This window comes from Eleginops maclovinus, chromosome 11 (genome assembly GCF_036324505.1).
Source record: "Eleginops maclovinus isolate JMC-PN-2008 ecotype Puerto Natales chromosome 11, JC_Emac_rtc_rv5, whole genome shotgun sequence".
Taxonomy (NCBI): Eukaryota; Metazoa; Chordata; class Actinopteri; order Perciformes; family Eleginopidae; genus Eleginops; species Eleginops maclovinus.
The window spans coordinates 15,521,864-15,544,958 of NC_086359.1; the positions used below are offsets into that span (position 1 = coordinate 15,521,864).

A 23,095-nucleotide genomic window follows, 5' to 3' on the forward strand; every position below is an offset into this window, starting at 1 on the left:
AAATGCCCTGCAAACTCTTTACATCCATGCAAAATGGAGCAAATATAAAATGGGATTAATATAAAAAGGAGAGAAAAAGTGTTTCCCTACCATATTCATTTTCAGCAGCTGTCTAAACCCCCTCTTCACTGAAAAAACTGAACCGTTGACTTTAATTAAATGTATTATGTCAACAGATTTCACATAACTGTATTAGGTTAGCTGAAAGCAAAATATTACATTTGAATAAGGTTTAACTTAATACTATTGATTTCCTAATACAGTTATATGACATTTGTTGACATAATACATTTAATTATAGTCAAATGATCCATTTTCTCAGTGTACCTCGACTTAAACCATTCCAATGTTTTCTGGGGGGAGAAAAATATTGAGTGTTTGCTCCTTCACCTTTCTAGCAGCTATCTGATCTGACGTTAAGGCCTTTCATAAGGTTACCTCGCACTCATACCTCATTACTGGACCCTCCACAGTGTCATTATCACGTTAGATAAGGCTTCAAAATATCTACAATCTCAGTCCGAGGGTTTCACTGTTTATCAACTTCCTCTCTCTCCCAGCATGCCCTGAGAGGATGTCGCGCTCCTCATTCTCGCTTATCAACTCAGTTACTGTGACAATGCTTGCAGACCTTAACCAAGTCTTGCAGTAGATATATCTGCAACACAAAGGGGAATGGCACCAGTTGTTGGAAGTATTTTGTTCTTGTTGTCCCTTAATGAAGATGCGGGAAGCATATTTAATCACGACTGTGCCTGATGGTAACAGGCTAATGGATACGGGGGACTCATTCTGGGATGTTTATGACTTGGGACTGAGCCAAGAGACAGTAAATGAGCCCGTCGAGATTTGGATATGTTGTTTGTCCTTTTGTTTAATTCAGACAGTGGCCTTTTTTAATTTGCATATCAGGGGGGAAATCCTCCCATGAAAGCCGATACATGTGGCACATACAAATGTATGTTTAGTGATCTATAATGGAGATTAGCAGTGTTGAAAATGACAGATTACAACCATAATTCTACTTTACAGAGTTACTTAATAAAATCCCTCTGCTTTTTTTTTTTTTTACCTGTTTTCTCAAATGTGGCCATGTACAAAGTCTGACAAATGTTTTAGCAATTGATTTCATCAGTGATTACTACCAGTCATCACTAATGTCGCCATAAGCAATAAAAGTTCTCTGTCCTACCAAGGATTTAAATAAATTATGTTAGCGTATCATGGATGTAGTGGATGCCAACAATTACAATGATAGGGACAATGACATAATAATTACAAGCAGTTCACTGCTATCATTTCATTTTGGATCTCTGTCACTAATGTGGATCCTTGTAGACAATTCCATTTCAGCCGCCCGCTAATTTATTTAAAAACATTTCTATACATTGTATGACTGCTTAATACCCAATAATTGTATTTATTTCCATCTGATTCCGACTTTTAAAGGATTTCCAACCCAAATCATGAAATGTCTGCTACCTGAATAACCGATGATTGGCGTTACGATACTGGCGTCTCCCAGAAACACAGAGCATGAAATGTAATTGACAGAATCTAATAAATCAAGGGAAGCAAAATTAAAATCATCTTTCCTGATTACTGGATCCTCTGGAATTTGCTGCATGTACAGTAGATGTTTAATCAGCTGTTGTACCTGTCCTAATTGTTCATAAACCTGTCAGAGACAAGGCAAGTGTCGTTTTGTTTTGTTTTTAAAGGTGAGATGAGTAACAACCATCAATCAATTGTATTTACCCAGCCAGCGAGGTTTGCCTTTGAAGTAGCAGAGCTTGTCTCAAGGCATTCAAAAAATAAGACTAAAAACTTAAGAAGCAAACTTTATCAGGTCTTATCAGAAGGGACTTTATTAGAAAGGTCCTTGCTGAGCAAAGCCTTCCCAATCTACAGAGGTTGAAGTGGATGACTTCAAAGATAGCATGCAGAGAACATTTATTATCAGCTCCCGTGGTGATTGTTTCTGCTCCCTATTAAAAAAAATGCCCCCCCCCCCTTATGCCTAGTTTACCGCATACAAAAAATAATGAGGGGAGATTAAACAGAGCACGCTCAGATGGGTTTGGGCCTCATGGGCATCAGATCACAGACAAATGCCGAGCATTAATGACAAGAGCATCATGATGCCACTGTTCTAAGATGCAGACAATGGTCAGTTCATCTGAGATACTGACTAGGCTATTATAACCTCAGTCCACTCTGCCAAACGAGGACTCTTCTTTCTGTAGCGAGCAGACTATATTAAACAACAAAAGCCCTAAACAAGTGTCCGCTGGGAAGCGTGAGGTGCACTATTATATTCAAGCGGCACAACACCTTCCTGATGGGCTGCATGGTAATGGCAAAGAAACACATCATTATCTGGAGGTGAGGTACTTGGTACCCCGCTCTCCATGTCTCCCTCCCCCCTCCATGAGTTCTTGTGTACAAGTTAAAAGGCTGATTTACATTTATATTGCAAAAGAGAGGCATAGGGTTGTAATTGGTGTTGTAGAGCTTAACACACACACAAACACATGCTTCTGTGCACACACATTCGTGCACCACACAGACTCATGTCCATACATGCAAACAAATACTCTCTTTTTGAACCATCTGAAGATGACCTTAACTATGAGCATGTGTGTACAGCTGTGTTTAGGAGTGACTGCTGTGAGAGACATTGAGTGAGGCGAGCTCTGAATAAAGAGATTAAAGTAAAAACAAATAGATATCTGCATCCACAATGTAGAGAGCCAGGTAGCACTGGGCTGGGAAGGCAAACACTGCCTCCACATATCACATCAGCATCTCCGTCCCTGCCACCCTGCAACACAAAACACATTGGCCTGTGCACAATCTAACAGTTCTGTCAATAACCACAGCCATTTGTTTACCCCAGGCGCCTCCTAGCAGTGCCAGGAAACGCCAATAGAACTGCAAAGTGCAACAACGCCATAGATCTCCGCGACAGAGACAGAGATTCATGTCTGCAATACTATGGGAACAAATTTGTTGATTTACCATCACACTGCTTGGCTGGGCTGCTAAATGATAGCATCAAAATAAGTCTAAAATCAGAGAAAATAGAAGGAAGAGCGTGTTCGGTAATCAACTACCACTACACAACACCTTAATAAAAGCACTGTTAAATAATATTCATCCCAACAGTTTCCCATCTATACACTGATATTGGTTAGCAGAATCATAATCAGAACTCCTTTATTGTTCATGCAACAGGGAATTGATAGTTTAACAGCAAAAGGCATGGAAGGTAAAACAATTATAATAAAGATAGTAATAAAATACCAATAAGTACACAACCATGGCTTAAATGAGTAGCAGCAATGCAAGTAAAACTAGGAAACATAAATAGCATATTAAAGTACTATGACCCAACTAGACATACAGTGGGGCAAAAAAAGTATTTAGTCAGCCACCAATTGTGCAAGTTCTCCCATTTAAAAAGATGAGAGAGGCCTGTAATTTTCATCATAGGTATACCTCAACTATGAGAGACAGAATGGGGGAAACAATCCAGGAAGTCACATTGTAGGATTTTTAATGAATTAGTTGGTAAATTCCTCGGTAAAATAAGTATTTGGTCACCTACAAACAAGCAAGATTTCTGGCTCTCACAGACCTGTAACTTCTTCTTTAAGAGGCTCCTCTGTCCTCCACTCGTTACCTGTATTAATGGCACCTTTTTGAACTCGTTATCAGTATAAAAGACACCTGTCCACAACCTCAAACAGTCATACTCCAAACTCCACTATGGCCAAGACCAAAGAGCTGTCAAAGGAGACCAGAGACAAAATTGTAGACCTGCACCAGGCTCGGAAAACTGAATCTGCAATAGGTAAGCAGCTTGGTGTGAAGAAATCAACTGTGGGAGCAATTATTAGAAAATGGAAGACATACAAGACCACTGCTAATCTCCCTCGATCTGGGGCTCCACACAAGATCTCACCCCGTGGGATCAAAATGATCACAAGAACGGTGAGCAAGAATCCCAGAACCACACGGGGAGACCTAGTGAATGACCTGCAGAGAGCTGGGACCAAAGTAACAGAGGCTACCATCAGTAACACACTACGCCGCCAGGGACTTACATCCTGCACTTCCAGACGTGTCCCCCTGCTTAAGCCAGTACATGTCCAGGCCCGTCTGAAGTTTGCTAGAGGGTATTTGGATGATCCAGAAGAGGATTGGGAGAATGTCATATGGTCAGATGAAACCAAAATAGAACTTTTTGGTAAAAACTCAACTCGTCGTGTTTGGAGGAGAAAGAATGCAGAGTTGCAGCCAAAGAACACCATACCTACTGTGAAGCATGGGGGTGGAAACATCATGCTTTGGGGCTGTTTTTCTGCAAAGGGACCAGGACGACTGATCCGTGTAAAGGAAAGAATGAATGGGGCCATGTATCGTGAGATTTTGAGTGAAAACCTCCTTCCATCAGCAAGGGCACTGAAGATGAAGCGTGGCTGGGTCTTTCAGCATGACAATGATCCCAAACACACCGCCAGGGCAACGAAGGAGTGGCTTCGTAAGAAGCATTTCAAGGTCCTGGAGTGGCCTAGCCAGTCTCCAGATCTCAACCCCATAGAAAATCTTTGGAGGGAGTTGAAAGTCCGTGTTGCCCAGCGACAGCCCCAAAACATCACTGCTTTAGAGGAGATCTGCATGGAGGAATGGGCCAAAATACCAGCAACAGTGTGTGGAAACCTTGTGAAGACTTACAGAAAACGTTTGACCTCTGTCATTGCCAACAAAGGGTATATAACAAAGTATTGAGATGAACTTTTGTTATTGACCAAATACTTATTTTCCACAATAATTTGAAAATAAATTCATTAAAAATCCTGCAATGTGATTTTCTGGATTTTCTTTTCTCATTTTGTCTCTCATAGTTGAGGTATACCTATGATGAAAATTACAGGCCTCTCTCATCTTTTTAAATGGGAGAACTTGCACAATTGGTGACTGAATAAATACTTTTTTGCCCCACTGTACCTAAAATGTGTCTTCATTTCGTCTTTCATTCATTTCAGCTTCTTTTTAAATTTCAGAGTGTTTAAGCTGCAACATCAATCATCAGCAGGAGGGTTTCTCATTAGCTGCAGCTTAGAAAGGCAAAAATGCCACTAGTTACTGTAACTATCAATTCCATTCAGTCCCCTGCATCTCTCTATATCACAACGACCCCCTAAAGGAAATCCATAGACTGATCGATGTGCATTGATTTCCAGTTGATCAGGATGATTTGAGGTAACAGCCCAACTGTGTCTTGTCATTATAGACTCCTGTGCTGGCATTAGGGGCAAGTTTAATGGCTGCGGTGTGGTGCTGAGGGAGCCGCAAGCCTCTGAAGTCTCGTCTGTAACTTCCTGTGCATTAACGCATTCTGAGGTCAGTCATTTAAATGAGATGAATGCTGCATAGCGCTGCACTAAAAGGGTGGACAGAGATATCCTTTGGTTGTAGTTGCAGGGAACAGCACATCTAACCATTGTAAAATCCTTTTTTTTGGCAGAACTTTTGCTGTATGCAAGGCAGGCAAGTTTATTTATATATAACCTTTCAACACAAGGTATTTGAAAGTGCTTTACAAAAATAAAAAGGCATTAAGAATACATTGCTTTTTGGTTAACAAGATGAGGAACATACTCAGGGACAGTGTCCGTGTATTTAGCTATTTATAAACAAGCAATATCAAGTGTCGCATGAACAAAAAGACATTCAAAGGAAGAGCTTCTAGAATTAATTTAGTTTTTTTCTTTTGATGCATATTCAAAAGATACATTATCTCTGCAGACTCCATCTGCATTTCAATGTGCCACACTATGTTGTGCAAGGATATTAAATGAGCCTTGCATCTAAATACATTGGCCTTTTTAAAGCACAAAGAGAAGCCTAATGAATCTCACTGCCATATATCCTCTGAGCAGTGCTTTCCAATAACATCTTGTTTAAAGAACAGCCTTTGCTACAGGACGGGACAGATGCATCATGTTGTAGATCCTGGATCGGAATAAAAAACAGATATCAGCGCCTTTCACAATGTCGATAATAAACATGATTTTTGTATCAGAAGGCTGTGGAAGGATTTTACTCTACAGCTTGTTCAATTTTAGTTTGTAAAGCCTTTTGGGGAACAGTGGCCACAATATGTATGACATTATAATGCCACAGTTCATTATGTCTTATATTTTAGTTGCTTTTTTCATACAAGTTGCATATTTTAGATGTCCTGACCTTCCCCCCAGGAAGTGAGCCATCCATTGAAGCAATTTCGTGGTGGCCAAACAGTGATACTTCAACTTCTGTGTAAGTCGCATAAAGTCATAAGGCAAGAAAACATGTTTTCCAAGTGAATAGCACTGGGGAAGAGACGTCTGTTAATCAATGTTTTTTTTTTTTTTCAGCTAAATCAACTATCCTGTACAACAATCGAAGGACCCTTGTTTAAATCAATAGGTCCTAAAATGTGGTAAAGGCGCAAAAGGCCGAATCCAGAGTTATTTTCCCTTTCAATTTATTTGACTGAGTCGAGACTGGACATGATAGTGGATGTATAAGGTAAACAGGATACAGAGTTGGAGGCGGGATCTCTTTTTTTTGCTCAACGATGTGGCAGGCTGATACAGAAGTTGTAGTACTACCACTTGGCCAATACAAAAAGCTGCTTCAACGTCTGGCACGCTTCCTGGGGGCTTGGAGGTGATGCTGTTGTAATGGAGTGGATCAGAGGTGGGGCTTAGGATAAACCCAAGTGTGCATGCTGTATGGATCCAGATCCCCCAATATTCCGGGTATTTACGCACTTGACAGTCAGGTCATTTTGACTTCATGCGCCACTGAGCGACTTCCATAGACACCCTCCAAAGCTTTATCCAGTTCTCATTAAACATCCATGGTCCTTGCCAAGGTCAACTCAATTGAAGTGCAAAAACATAATTGAAGTGCTGTCAAAGTCATTGGCTAGCAAGGTTATTAAGCGACGTACAAAATTCATCAATGTATTGTCAGTTGTTCATAGTAAATCATTATTTCTGACATGTTAAAGCAAAGAGTAACAGTGGCAAGTAGACAAGTCATAAGGTCAGATAACTGTTTTACTGTTGTCAGTTACATAACTAAAGTTTTCTAACATTATATAACGGTTGTACAAGAACAAATAAGTCTGTAGCAGTAAAACTCCGATATTAAGGACAAGCAAGTGTTTTACTGGTTATTAATTCAACTTTTACATTATAAGAAGAAGATTATGTCAACTCAAAAGTTACTCATAGTCTTTGTTGTCAATACGTTTCTCAGTTCAATGCAATTATTATGTGTTTTAAGAGAACGCCTATATGATGGATGGGTTAAGGCTCTTTACTATACTGATTAAAGTGTAAAACATGCAAAGATTCTATCAACACTGCTATCTGTTCTCTGTATATTCAATACACAAGGTTTGTCAGTATCAATAGATTATTGTGCCTGTAAATGTCGGTGGTTGAGGTCTGACCATAGAAATTACGCCAAGGTGAACAGCAATCTAAGATTTGTGTGTGGGAGAGGGCTCCTTAAAAACGGATGAGGCATAAACAAGCATGATCACACTCCACTGAGAAAGTCAATATGGCTCCCCTGTGTTCCAAAGATGAGGTGACGGGCCGGTCATGCCCCTGATGCTAACCCCTGTCTTCTTCGACCACGGGCGAGCAAGAAGGTTCAAGTGTTGTGTCATGGTGTGTTCATCTGACTGACAGCAGTGTTATCTGGAGGTCAAGTCCTGCGCAGCCCACAACCACTTAAGAAAAATACAGGAGATACATGTACTGTGAAAACTGCTCCGAGCTGAAGGGAAAGTTTAAACTCAGGTTTACCTTCTGGTAGCTAACAGAGCATGGATGTCTCTTGTATATTAAGCATTTAATTTCCTATGAACTACCTAGTAGTGGGAATGAAAAGCATCTAGAATAAACTAATGCAAGATCTTTAATAAAAGGATCAGCAGAAAATGTGGTCTTATTTTAATTATCTCTTTTTTCAGACTAAATACTGAAACATGGATACTTTCAAAGATATCAAATTAAATCGGTATGAATTTGAAGCTTCTTGATAAACTTTTAATTAATCTCACAAAATGAATCGCCAACCTGTGACAAGCGGGCCAATGAGGTAAAACCAATCATAATTGTCTCTTTGTTTTCACAGATGAAGACGTAGATTTCATGCCCATTAAGAATCACATTCATTTTGAACCATTACTTGTTTAAGTTGATGATACAGTATACATTAGATAAATCAACATGTTGACTACAAGTGAGATATTACGGTGGCTGACAGGTGCCAAATGCCAGAAACACTTGCATCAGGAGAAATGTGCTTCACTTTTTAATATGAAAACACAAATGTGCCAAAACACATGCAAATGAAGAAACCTCTTCACCAACTAGACAAAACATGCACATGGTTTATTAAAAGTGCTGCATAAACGAAATGCTGCAAATAAAAAAATGCTGCAAGGGGCTCAAACACAACAGAAACGGGGAAACTACAAAGGGATGCACATAGCTGGGACCGGAGCGCTTGTTGACATTCAGGGGATTATAAAGTTGGACAACTGTCAATGTTGACAGATTAAGTCTGTTTCATAATTATAAGGGTTTTGTTAGTATTTGTTGAAAACACTAGGTAAGCTATATGTTAGCTAGCTAGCTTACAGCACACTTGCAATAATATAAGAAGAAATCATGCAATCTTTCAATTTTGTTTTGAGCTTATTTAAAAAAATAATGACTGCCGTTGTTTTAGTAAGTGCTGTTGACTTGGTGAAGACATTTCTTCCTCATGCATGTGTTTTGGCACATTCTATTTTTTATATTTGCAGCGTTTTTGGAAGTGCAGTGAATTCTCTCCTAATGGGAGTGTTGTTGGCCGTTGTAGCGCGTTTGCCCCTGTCAGCCACCATAATATACAGTGCCCCAAGGTTTAACAAACTTAATCAAACCAATAAAAATGCGTATCTTCAATGTACTTTGTTCTAACTGAGAGACTAAGACTAAGAAACCTTTTGCAAGATTGTGCTTTGCAAAAAAATATTGTGTTCAAGAATCAAAGAACAATGTTCCACCACATTAACTGAGACATTACAGATGACTCATACAGAAAATGTTCCACATTATTTGAATGTAGCATTAGTTATATTATCCAAAAGGTTCATGTGCTGCGATTAACAAAATGTTTTCTCTGCCACCAATTGAGCTTCTTAAACCCAATGCTGTGATTTCCATCCTCTACATTAAACAAAGTCAACACTGAGACATCCATTTCCAAGTGTCAGTCAATAGGCTTTTGTCTCTCCCACACTCTTCCCCTCCCGCATGTTTTGTGTTGAACTATTGGTGCCAAAGCCGGCCTAGGACGACAAGAACACAGGAGGAACGCTGCCATCTCCAGAAGGAGAGTCAGATGGCGGAGAGGAGTCTTTGTCTTCTCCCTTGCTCTCATTTCCTCCTCCTTTGGTTCGGGCTGGTGTCCTAACACTCTGATTCCCTCCGCAACAAATGCAAATAATCACACTTGGTAATTTGCTGTGAAAAGGGGATGTCACAGCAGTTTGTATGTGTGTGCTGCCTGTTTTGGCCTGAGCTCATCTGCATGCATAAGGAGATTGCTCACCTGCAATCTAATTAAACAGTGCATGACAAACCGTTTTGCTGAGCGTGGCGGCACAGTGTGCGGGTTATTAATAGGGCTCGAAGTTGTCCAAGTTATGACAGCTGTAGCTCAGAGGATGCTCTGCTCTGGTGTGATCTGGACACAACGGCCAGCCTCCTGTTGTTATGACAGCTCAAAACACTCCCAGGACTGAGCAATACACAGTTTGTGATATTAGAGAACCCCACTTACTCCGAAGCTAATTGACCTCACCTGTGCATTTACAAACACTGCATTTTAAAATCAGGATGGACCTTGCTACAATTTTTCAGTTAAAACCCTTTTGTATGGTGCACAATCCCATAAAGCACTGCTTCTTCAAATGAAGCAGTCTTTTGGAAATGGTGGCAAATGCCTCCTCTCAGATAAAAGGGGTTAGGAGGGGGGAACGGCTCGCTCCGCTCCAACACCAGCACACACTCATAAAACCAGGCAATAAAGCTGCTATCCTCTTGAGAGTTGATGTACGGTGCCTGAAAGAGAGCTACTGAGAGCCATATTAAAGGCTTTATTACCAGTGTCAGATTCAAATTAGTGATGGTGTGCCACTGTGTGTGTGTGTGTGTGTGTGTGTGTGTGTGTGTGTGTGTGTGTGTGTGTGTGTGTGTGTGTGTGTGTGTGTGTGTGTGTGTGTGTGTGTGTGTGTAAGTCAGATTTTCTAGCACACGACTGATTTTGAACGCTTTAAATTAAATTGAACAGTATTATTTGGAAGATATCCATTTAGATCCGGGACTACAGACGGGTTAGCAAGTAAAAACACAAGTCAATGGAGCGGATTGGAGATTGAATCCTAGGGGCAGGAATGGGATGCTTTATAAAGCAGCATGATTGCATTACAAAGTTTTTCCTTCGGCTTACATTGTTGTTGTAGATTGTAGATATAGTGCACACATGTAAAATCCACTTTTGAGTGATTTTCTGATCATTTACGGAGTGACTAAGGGTTACTTTTTTATTCTACACCAAATATCTTGAGCCACCTATCATTGACTTTCCTGACAGATTTCAGGACAGTTTGCAGTGTAAGCCCCACATGGCAGCAATGAAGCCAGTTATTTCAGATTCAGTGAAGTCATCACTAGCCACAGGATAGGGCCAAGAGAAATCAATAAGAGCAGTCAGAGCTTTTAAAGCTTCTCCAATCAGCACTTCTCAACTCTCACTTAATTCACTCCTTTGTTTCGCAATGTATTGCATCAGCAAAGAGCGCTGACATGACATAAGAAAAGTTTGGTCAGAACAAACATTCTCATACGCTTACAGTCTGTTTTAACATACTCTGGCTGTATCATGCAAAATAACACGAGAAACCAGATTGCCTACTTGGAATAACTACACTATTGCATGTAAAGCAACACATCAAATACATATCGAGGCTATATGTTGCATTTCACAATTCCATCTACAGTACTGCAGGCATGAACTGCCCTGGAAAAACTGAAACGTTGACTTTAAATTATTATGTCAACAAATTAAACATAATTTGGTTAGGTCAGTTGAAAGTAATACTATTAACTTCAATCAAAAAACAATTGTGTAACACGTCATATTATTGCTTTCAACTAACCTTATACAAATATGTGTAATTTGTTGACATAATACATTTAATTAAAGTCAACGTTTCAGTTCTTTAATGTGATATTTGGGGCTATGAGACAACATTTTGTGAATAAGGACAACCACATTTCCCTTTCTCTCCCAGTACAAGCTCCACTCGGAGCACAAACTGAGACATCACTTTCAGAAAAGCAGCTGCAACAAAATCCAGCAAGACATTCTCATCTTATCTTTAGTTTCAGCTGAGGTTGGTGTGGAAACCAAATGAAAACACATCACAAATGACCAATTCACCAGCAGTTATACTTATATCCAATCAACCCCCATGGGAGAGGGACTTGATGCTCGCAGCTCCGGCACAAAGAGCGTCTTCAAACTGCATCCAAACTTGCAGAGGGTGACAGGGGAAGAAGAAAATCCTTGTTCACTCACCCGTGCTGGTGAAGCAGAAGAGAAGAAGAAACAGCAGCCAGGAAATCATTGTTACCGGCGAGTACACAGATGTCTCCTTGTTGCCAGATGCTGAATTAACTGTTGGGATACAGAGAATGTGTGAGAGTTGACACACTGGAGCTTCCTCCCTCAGCTACTCTTCTTGTTTCTCCTCTTTTCTTTTTCTGGGTGTCTCTTTTTTCTCCCTTCAAACTGCGTGCATCAGGCTCTCTTTACTACTCTGGCTCCCATGCTTACTCGCTCTGCTCGTTGGATCACTGGCTCCCCCTCTCCTCCCCTGCCTGCATCTCTCTCTTTCTCAACGGTACAGTCAGGGAGGAAAGTGCTTAAGAGGCTGGCTCCTCCCTCTCCCCGCCTGCTCATCTGCCTCTGCCATTTACACAGTCTAGACCAAGGCAAAAATTATCCTGGATGATCCACCATGCATTATCATTTAATGGGACGGTAACATAATGTTTAGCACTTTGCACAAATGGATGATAAAATATTGATTGTGTTTGTTGACATTAACAATGGAAATCCAGTGAATGCAAAGAGCTTTTAAAGCATGCAGCTTTGTGATTTTCTGATTATTTTTAATGATCGTTTTCCCCCTTGAAATAAAAAGGAAGCTAAATGAATGCACTGACAGAACTGAAACATTGTCTTTAAGTGTATTATGTCAACAGATTGCACAAAACTGTATAAGGTTAGTTGAAAGTAATTACATGAAGTTGAAACTAATATTTTTTATTTAAACTTAATATTATTGCTTTCAACTAACCTGATACAGATATGTGAAATATGTTGACAATATATCTTTAAAGACATTGTTTCAGTTTTTTCAGTTTAGTCTCACAAGGTCATTAAAGATTTATTGTGTTCCACATGTTTGCATGTCACCTTAGGAGCAGCCGATAGGAACCTGCCTGAAGCGCTCAAGGCTGCAATCTGTCAGTACACATGGGGTCAAAGCTCTGTGAAATACATGAATGTGAGACCTTTCCATGCAGTGGTTTTATTTCCACTCACCTTTTAAGTGATGAGATTTGTTGAATATCTGTTTGAATGCTTTTGCTAGATCTGCAAGAACCATGTAACCTCTAAATCACTTTTATTCTTACTCATTTGTTTTGCGAAATGTATATGTAATTGCAGGTAAAATAATTACTGCCTGGTTTAAGTTGGCAGTGTTCTTTTAATAAGGATGGGGTCGGTCCTTGGCATATTTCTGTCTCAGCAGGAATAGTGCTGATAGACTATAAAATGCTTACCTGAGAGTAGGACTTAAAGCATCGTATTGTAGGATTCAGTTACTTTCATATTTTGGCATCCCAACAGTTTCATTTCTACTTTTTAAAGCAGTCGACGAGACTAAGCAGAGCAACCATAAATCATCAAAGTGGAAGCCAGAAAACATCTTGTCCATAAATTATGCTCCAGTTTGGTGTAATTATGACATTCTTGAATTTGAAAAAAATATGGAGATCTAACATAATGCATTCACATCATTGTCCTTCTGGCTGAATTGGTCCTATTCATTGCTTGTCTCTTTAGTCTGATTGTTCAGTGTTTCTGGTGTATGAAGACTTACCCGTCCATCACTTGTTGCCATTAGGCTCAAAAACACCCACAACTTACATTGTGAAAAGGTATCTGCCTTTTCTTTTCTCATCCCATTATAAAACAATGAAATAGCATCTACTAAATAATTATATCTATAGCTTTTTTTAAACATTAAAAATAAAAGACATAGGATAACAATGGCTCTTATACCAAACTTAACAGGACTACAGATCGGTATAGACCAGTAAGCCCAACAATTTTGAACGAAAACTTGTGTTTGGCAACTCACAAATCTTGAAAACTGGAATAAGGAGCATAGTTCTACTCTCCATGAACTGTCAAACACAGCACACACACTGCTCACCTCCTCCACTAAATCCCTTTTTGGAACCGTTTGCAGGGCATTGCAATTGACAGGTTGTGTTAGTTTGGAAAAGTACATGGACAAACTTGAATGTCTTATACAATCACAGTCACAGGTCACTGCATCAAATTTGGATTTTATCCTGGCAGGCACACAATTGTGGCAAAAACCATAAAAGATCCTGCAATGAAGTTTATTTTTGAAAAAAATGGGACATATTGCTTAGTTGCAGTAAAAATGATTTACTGGAATGTCCAAGGTAACTGGAAGGTTGTGTTTTCCTTGAACACACATCATTGCTATGAGCACCTTAGACATTATTCTGATAACCTTTATTACACTGGATTGGAGGTGGTGTTCTTTTTAAAAAATTCATTTAGAAGGTTCTGTGGGTGAACATAGTCGCTAGTTGTGTCATCATCTCGCTCACTAAAACCTTCAGTTGAGCTTCACCATGCATCCTTAACAGTCTCAGCAGGTAAGAAACTAAGACTGCGGTCTATGAAATATCTAGTATGTTAGTAAACTTGACTGGACTTCAGTAATTAACATTGCTCTTTTGTCTTAGTTTTTTACTTACATTTTTATTAAGTTTTCACACACATAAGCAATACAGCAAACAAGGTACAGTTTTTTTCTTTTTTATAAGGAATACTCTTGAAAACAATATTGAGACTTCCTGGTTTATCCTGCTTGGATGAAGAACAATTCAAATATTGCTTTAACACATATCTCTAGCAGTGTGATCATTCTAGCACAGTATCTGTGCGCTGTAAGGTGGCATCCTTTCAATTTTTGAATAATTATTCAAACAATTTTAATTCAAGGAACCCATGAAATACAGTTTTTATATTTAATATGTATTTATTTATACTATTTAAAAATAGTTTTGTATTGACAGAATGACACGTTTTCTAGGGTATGGCTACCTTGCAATTAACAAGTCACTCCCAAGTCGTTTTCTAGTTTGGTTTTGACCATGTTTTTGTTTCAACAAACTCATTCACATGGAGTTAGGGTTAGGGGTTTTACATCGAGTCTACGATAATACATTACCTGCCTATACACACACACACACACACACACACACACGCAACACAGAATAACATTGGGGATAGTTAATCCATCTTGTTCAGAGTGGTTGCTGGCATCTTCCATTAATCAACACCTATAAACTTCCTTTGGCACTTCTTCCGATCTCTTCAGGCCCATTCCATGTTCCCTGACTCCCTCCAAACAAAACACAAGCCGCACACACGACACACACTTGATGTCTTTTGAAAGGGAGGGCTGCAAGAAAAACAGAAAGTAAGGTTGCATGATGGTGGCTTAAAAAAACGATGTGCTAATTAATGGTATATACCTGATGTTCACGACATAGTCATTAACTACATGACATATTTTTAGATAATGTTGCAAAGCCCCTCCTCACTGATTTGTAATGATTTTGATTTATTGGTATGGATGGATAAGTATCTTGAACAGTTTTTCCAGACACATGCCATAAGTTATTGTACGCTAGCACAGTATGATTGTTTGTGAAGCTTAGCAAGCATTCATACGAGACAAAACAAGAGAGAAGACAGAAAAGTGTCTTACAACCAAAACTGTTTCGATATGCGCCGTGAAACATTTTGCTTTACGGTTTTATTATTATTGGTTTATATGATGTGAGCATTGCAAGCAGAGCTTTGTATTGATGTGGTTTAATAGAGGCCTTTTGTTCTTTTAACCATGTAATCCACAAAAGAGAGGCTTAGGTTGATCCCAATCAACAGGTAATTAAAATCCATGACCTGTTGTACCTTCAGCTCAGTTTGATCATTTTCATTCTTGAGTATTTCTGGAATATTTCATCTGTGAAAACATCCACCCCTTAACTTGCTTAAGGCGGCACAAGGCTGAAAGATGTTGCCGAGAATGGTATGAGCTTTTGTTTTACTAAAATACTCCAGCAACACACAATCACAGATGGTGAGCAGTATTTCCTCCTAGTTGTTTTTTTATTTCCTATTCTAACGACTCTCAATTACTCAAACACGTTAATGTGTTCCCCAGCAACAAAATTTGAAAAAAAGACAGAGGTTTTGTTTTTCTCTTAAGCTCTGTCATATTACACTTACAAAAAACACACATTTAAATTAGTTTTTTTTAAATGAATGTGGTCAGCTGTATTTCAGTAACAGGATATCTGAGCAAAAGTTCTTCAGTTTGGGTGCTGTGATGAGGAAGTAATTGTAAATCATCTAGTTCCTACTTTAAAGAGCAGTCGTTTTAATGTGCTGAATTAATACGGCTCTGCTTCTGAACCTGGCGGTGTGTTCCCCCCAGAGAGTAGTGAGAAGATTAATGGCACGCTGATGATTTATGATGATATCTCTCTACTTATATCTTTTTGTCTTGTGTGCTACAGAAGATTTTGTTCAGCCTCTCAGCATCCTCTTATTATTAATCAACTTCAAAGAAATTAAAAAAGGGAGTTATTCTGTTCGCTCAACAGTTCTCAACAGCTGAGCATGCAGAGCAACTGTCCGCACAGGCAATAAGGGCAGGTGGGGTTGATGTAGGGTGGTGATTATCAGCCAAATATGTTCCAGAAGTTCTGAAGAAACCATAAATGCTCACAATGGTGAGCCATGGCCTTGCCACTTTGAGTTTTATTCCCTGACAGAATAGCCTGCTCTGGCCACCTGCAGACATACACGTGTACACTTTTACATACATACATTGCAATTCTTGCGGTGTGTCAGGGTTAGGCAGTAAAGCAGACCTAAGAGCAGTTCATAATAGGGGAGGCAGATAAATGAATATAATTGAACGGCGAGCTTTATTCAAATGTCTTTGACTCTTTCTTGTATCCTTGTTTTTGTGTTCTCATAGCAACTTCTTTTTGACCACGTTTTAGTTTTTTTTAGGTTTTCTGTTCCAAATTGTACAGAGAGAAGGAAGAAGGCTCCAAAGCTCTATATACATGATTTAAAATGACTCTGCACTACGTTGTGTTTTTATGGACACAGGCGGCATCGCTAGTGAGCAAAGAGCAGGTCATGTATCATGTGAATATAGCTTAAGCTATTCAGCAACCTCATTCTGGAATATGTCAGAGAAGGTTTTAAACTCCATCATTTGGGTTGCCATGTAGCTCAGTGGTTAGAGCTGTAACAGAGTGCATTCTGGAACTGATGCTGGTTTGAAAATTGCCTGCTGTCATTATTGTGTTTCATGCTTCCCGTTTTATTTTTGAAATGTCTTTTCTCCTAATGTCTTGTCTCGTTTTACTTCCTGTGTTCCCCCGCCTGCGTCTGATTGTGTTCACCTGCTGCCACTGTTTTTCACCTCCCCTCTCCAGCTGTGTCTCTCATCGTGTTCTTTGTCAGTTCCCGTCTACGGTCCAGTCTGTTTTCCTGGAGATCCTGCCTGTATTCCTGATCCTGTTCCTCAATTTCCCCGGTTTAAACATGTTCAGTTTTTCTTTGTTTTCCTTGTTTGATTGCCTGGCCCCCCCTATTTTTGTGGCAAACCAAATTTCCTGGTAATCAACTTTGGTTAATAATAGCTTTTTTGTTTTTACAAATACATGCCATCCTCCTTTTACCGCTTTGTTTTTTTTTGTTGCTTTTGGGACACCTGTTCCCTCTCAGCCTTTGTAACACGGTCACTCTTCAATAAAGGCTACTCTGGCTTGAAAAAAAAAAAAAAGTGTTAACTTTAAATGTTTTTTAATTGATTCTGAAAGACTTTGAAACCGCCCAGCTATGACACATTTTTGAAAGAGGAACAAAACTGTTGAAATCTGTCCCTTATCAAAGAGTCTAAACTAACTTTTATCACACTGGTGGAACAGCCCCAAAATCACTGTAAACTGTCAAATTGTGTTATCCTTTCATATTGTTATTGAATATAATTATTATGGCACAAGTAGTTTAAATGAATCTGCTTACAGGTATTGTTAGGAACATGTAGTCGGAAACAGGTTAGAACTGTCTCTGTTTTATTGCTGTGAAAACATCTACTTCAGCTGTATTTATTAAAGTTTCAAAGGCAAAACTCTCCAAAAAAAAGTAGCTTCCTTCAATCATGTGATTTATAAAAAAGAAAATAGAAATAATAATAATAATATATAAAATGTTGTAGTAAAAGAAACACAAAGAGCCTTATCCTTGAAAAAGCCTTGAAATATTGATCAATTTAGATGTTTCATTGACCCACATTAAATTCCTACCGAGAGAGGGTGACCATGAAGTAAACATCAATATTAATTTATTGAGTGTGTGTGTTTGTGTTGGTGTGTGTCTGGGTGTGAACATTTTGATTGGAAGCCTCATGGCTAAACACTTAAACAGCCTCTACACTGTACCTAATAGCATTAAGATTTGGTAATCTGATCTGAAATTGAGGGGAAATTAACAAAATATGCAGCCGCGATTACACGCTTCCCTGATGTTCGCCTCAGGTAGAGATTGCTATTCATGTCTCTGTCAGTTAATGTTTACTTAGTATTTATGCCAACAGTCTGTAAACTGTAAACATAAATTACGCTAGGTTTCAAACTGATACACTTGCCAGTGAAGAATAACACATTTGCTCTTCACATTCATCGTGTGTAATCAGGAGTAGAGTCCTCACACTTTCAGAAAGGAGATGTGCTTCAAGGCCACTGTGCGGTGGCACACATTAAATAATACTTGTATTATTTTTGGCATGGTAAATTTACAATATAAAACTCCAGGTTGGAGAACATTAACCGCGCCTTAACCAGCATAGCATATTAATTTTCCATAAATCCTTGGAACGAGTAGGTAGTTGTGGCATCTGCCGTTTTCTTCCATCATACCCTTAAAAAGGGGGATTTTTCACAATGCTCTTTCTACTGATAGTCTGATATGGCTGCGTGTTTATGTATTAATGACACACTGAAAAAACTGAAACTTTGACTTTAAATTAAATGTATTCAACAGATTTCACATAATTGTATTAGGTTAGATGAAAGCAATAATATAACGTTTAAATAAAAAACATAAAGTTCAACTTAATATCATTGCCTTTAACTAACCTAATTGAATACAGTTATGTGAAATTTGACGACATACTACAATTGGGTCAATTTTGACCCATGATTTAACTCAGTCCAAAACACTCAGATATAATGACTATCATTAAATATTGTATTTACAACATCATAACTAACCTAATATGTATTCATAACCTACCTACCAACAATCCTCTTGTTTTTTTATTTAATGGCCCCCAGAAAAATGTTAACCGTTAATTTTTTTTCGTGCACCTGATACATGGTATTTAAAGAAAAAAGGGTTAGGGCCGCTGAAGCAGGATTGGTTTGCCAATCAGACTCTGGCTCCTTAAATGGAAGCCTGAAACCAGTCCTAACCATGGGCTTTATTAAAAAAGAAGGCTACTATGTGGCGACGCTGTCTGCCTGCCTAATAAAGCTGGTTCCGAAGAATGGGAGCTTGGTAGCTGAATGCTTTGGCTCCTGATTTAGTTTTGCCGACTCTAGGAACAAATAACAAAGCTGCACTCTGCATGGATTGGCACAGCCGCTGCATTGCCGTTTACATTCATACGGTTACAATCATTCACACCTCAGATTTACCCTGTATAACCACAGTATTCATGTTGACTAGTGAAAAATCTCAGGGTAATGTGTGGTAGTGTGTTGGTCAAGGGTCTCTAGATTTTCCAAATACCTTTTGATCAATCCAGAGAATGTCTGTTTGCAAGCCGACTAACCCTTTTACTACTGCTACCTCCAACAAGCTGTGCAAAAGCAAAAACAAATTTACAGGACACATTAAACAGGCAGTACTGTCGGATGCAATGTGTGCATGGTGTATAGAAGCAAGTGAGACAGGTTAATAGAGGGTCATAAATTGGTTGGAGGAAAGTGTAATTGAGTATTGGGGAAATGAGTAGATTCCTGGCAAATGTCAGCGGAGGCAGGTTTTTTACTGGGTGTATGCACTGTGATCACTGTTAGTGTCAGCAACTGTTAAATGAGTGGACAGTTTGAACGGGAATAGGTTTACACGAACATAGAGTAAGTGTGATGCCAAAGCTTATTTTTCACATTTTGGTGAAATGACTTTGTGTTCATAGTAAATGTTTAAAATGTAGAATATTAAAGCTGTAATGAGGAACTTAATAAATGACAGCCATTACTTTCAAGCTCTTGCTAAAAAAGTTCACACAAAGGTTTATCAGCTATCGCCCCTTAGCAAAACTCTCCGAATTAAAATGACTGAAGTTGTGGGGACTTTCCTGCATTGGAACACGTATGCATGCAGATGAGAGCACTCTCTTCAAGATTTCCCATGCAATTTCCTGCTTTTAAGCCTACCTCTAAATGCCGAGATTTTTTTTGTCTGAAGCACTTCAAAAAATGCATTTCCCACCGTTGCTAAGGTCTCTCCTATATGGTAATTATTCTCACCACCAGAGGGGAAAGATAAAAGTTCCACACTCCAGCTTTAAGAAGACAGAGCCTAAAAAAACAGTTTGACTTGTATGATGAATAAAAGTGTGAATGAGTGCGCTGATTATCTTGCAAAAAAATAATGAACAAAGGGAAGCTCAAATACTGTTTGGCACGAAAAGCAAGTTAAGATTCATATGACAACCTTATTCCCGATGTGGGCAAACCATCCCAGCTAGAGAAAATGCTTCTCCCAGGATCGTTTTAGCTTTTTGGGGGCTCCTATTTTTGTTATGGTGGGGGGGATTCCAAACCCTTGAAGGTGGTCTGGGTGCATGCATTTGACATTTAATGCAAGAATCTGGTACACTCTAGAAGAAATGAGATGTGAGAAAATCTCAAGAATATTAATCTCCATAAACCAAGTCATTGAAGCCATACAGAAAGACAATAAATGACGGAACTCCGGAAAGTACAGGATTGACTAATTCTGCATCTCTCACATGCACAAAAATTAAACATCTGCTGCTGATGTTAAAATGTTTTTTTTTCAAATTGTTAGTTAATGTTACATTTTGTTTTAATTAAAGCAAACGTTTCAACTGATATATCCTTAACATATACATTACCTCTGCCCACAAATTAAAAACAATAAATAAATAAAATTGCATTATCACAATGGCATCCACATTATTTTTCAAATGACAAAACATGCAACAACAGATAATATGTATGTATGGATATCTATACACGTAGCAGCATTCCAAATGTGGCTCTCACTTCATCTAATGTTTCAAACCTTTCTTTTTATGACTGAATGGTCCTGTTCAGTGTTTCCTTGTGCTTTAAGTCTCTTCTCTTTCAGCACAGCCTCAGTATTCATCAGCACAGCTTTTGTTTGTGCATTTCGTCAAGGAGGTTTTTGTATTCTTTAGGAGGTCAACTGCACCACCAAGCTGCATTGTGGCAGACTGCAGGAAATCGCTCATGTGGCTTACTTGGTTGAGGACATGATAATACCACTGTGTAATTGCTGTAACTGAATGCTTGTACTTCACAACAGGGAATATGTTGCTTTGTACCTGAACTTCAACAGTGCCTTCTTTTATGTTATGAGGTGGTTTCAGTGTCAGAGTCACATGGTTCTTCACAACTGGCCATCTTAATTGTTCTGCTGAGAACAGGTTGTATAGTTTCAAGTATTTGTGGGCACTTTGGCTGCAGCGGACACCACCAAGTTCAATGTATGTGCCCAACAAGAAACAAACTGTGCCCCATTGTTGCATGACTGTCTCTTGAGAGGAATATTAATCTCATCAAGCCTGTTCATAATCAAATATATTTAACCAAGACCTGTTTTTAAGGGAGCTACAGTACATAAAACCTCCTTGAAAGTGTTGCTTGATTTTCTGTTTTTGTCCATTTTGACAGTCCTCATGACAGATATCTTCTGTTGGTGGATAAGATCATCGGGTCACCTTTGTGCCCAACCATCTTCAACTGTTTAAAACAACCACTTCAATTTAAGTACCATTTTAAGTTGATATCCAAGATTTGAAGATTATTATAAAATAACAAAAGTGCTTATTAGTAACTGCTGTACATGCAAAAGCCGACTGATTCAATATACGGTTAATATGATAGAATCAGGTTTTCTTGGAGGATTTTGCTTCAACCACAAGATCTTTCTAACCATGCAAGGTAGCAGTTGGCAATTGAGGAAGTTACTTATTTAATTACAGTAATTCATTTTGAGCAATGTTTCAAATATGAGAATAAGATTATCACAACATTTTGCACATTTTCTTTTCCATCAGAAAGAAAGAAAGATGATAGCAGGGTGCATTGACTGTCCTGAAACATATAGCTATTCAAAGTGAATCTATCAATAGCAGCAAGAGATGGAGTGGAGTAAGGAGGAACACTCAGTTCTCTCTATGAAAAAACACTGAAAAAATGAAAGATAATACTTCACCAATAGTGTGTTCCTTCCTTGTAAAGTATCCCACTCTACTTAGCCAGCTGTCAGCAGATATCATGCCTATTTCTCGAAGGAAAAACTGCAGAGCAGCTGAATCACTTAGACTCAGTTTGTGCCCTGTTGATACTGGAAGGGATTATTTAAAACCATGTTCCTACTCTGATTCCACTGAAAAAAAGGAAAAGTTGACTTTAATCAAATGTATTATATTAACACATTTCACATAACTGTATTAGATTAGCTGAAAGAAATAATATCAAATTGAATATAATATTTGATATTTAAATTTAAGAGTATTGCTTTCAACTAACCTAATACAGTTGTGTGAAATCTGTTGACACAATATATTTATTTAAAGTCAACGTTTTGTTTTTTTCAGTGTGGTTGCAGCAGCAGCTACAGACATTTTATAGTGGAAATTATACATGAACTTTTGAAACAGTCAATCCAAGCCATGGTGCACAGTTTTGATCTCAATTATTTGATGTTGCGCTACTGTTAAGCATCCCAAATTCAGTAAATGAATTTCTTGACCAGTTTCAACAATACAAATCATTCCAAAAAAGTATTCATCCGTTAGCTACAAAAGTATGGGCATGAATTCTCAGATAAGAAAACAATATGAGGTTCCTAATGGATTGTGCAGTACTAACTCAGTACTGGCCTGCAACATTTTTGTGACAGCTCTCAAAAGAGTTATAAAAATAGCCACTGAGCTCTGACTACATCCGATCTCCCAGAGGGAAACCTTTTGCAACAAAAATATAGTAAAAGAAAAGGCTATTTGGATAAAGCTGATATTTTAGTTTGCTTATACAATCCATGAGAAATTCCTCAGTACAGTTGAAAGTGCTTGCAGTACTCCTGTTTTCTTTTTGTGACAGCAGCAGAGTTGTTACTATCAGGGCCAGCGTGCTGAACTATAAGTGAGTAAACAGTCAGACACCTCATGACAAACCAAGAGGGAACCTCATGTATGTTTTGCTGGGTTTTACAACCAGGAAACGTGCATTGGCGAGTGATGGTTGAGTAGGAGGTACACAACGTC

At 38.7% G+C, this 23,095-nt stretch overlaps 1 protein-coding gene across 1 annotated transcript in view; it reads right to left on the reverse strand.

Annotated features, from left to right (window-relative positions):
• Positions 1–11,987, reverse strand: part of LOC134872708 (kin of IRRE-like protein 3) — a 207,741-nt gene extending 195,754 nt beyond the window's left edge. Inside the window, exon 1 of the mRNA XM_063896118.1 lies at positions 11,704–11,987. Coding sequence (XP_063752188.1) covers positions 11,704–11,752 — 49 coding nt within the window. The 5' untranslated portion in view covers positions 11,753–11,987. The remainder of the gene's footprint in view (positions 1–11,703) is intronic.
• Positions 11,988–23,095: the final 11,108 nt, after the last annotated feature.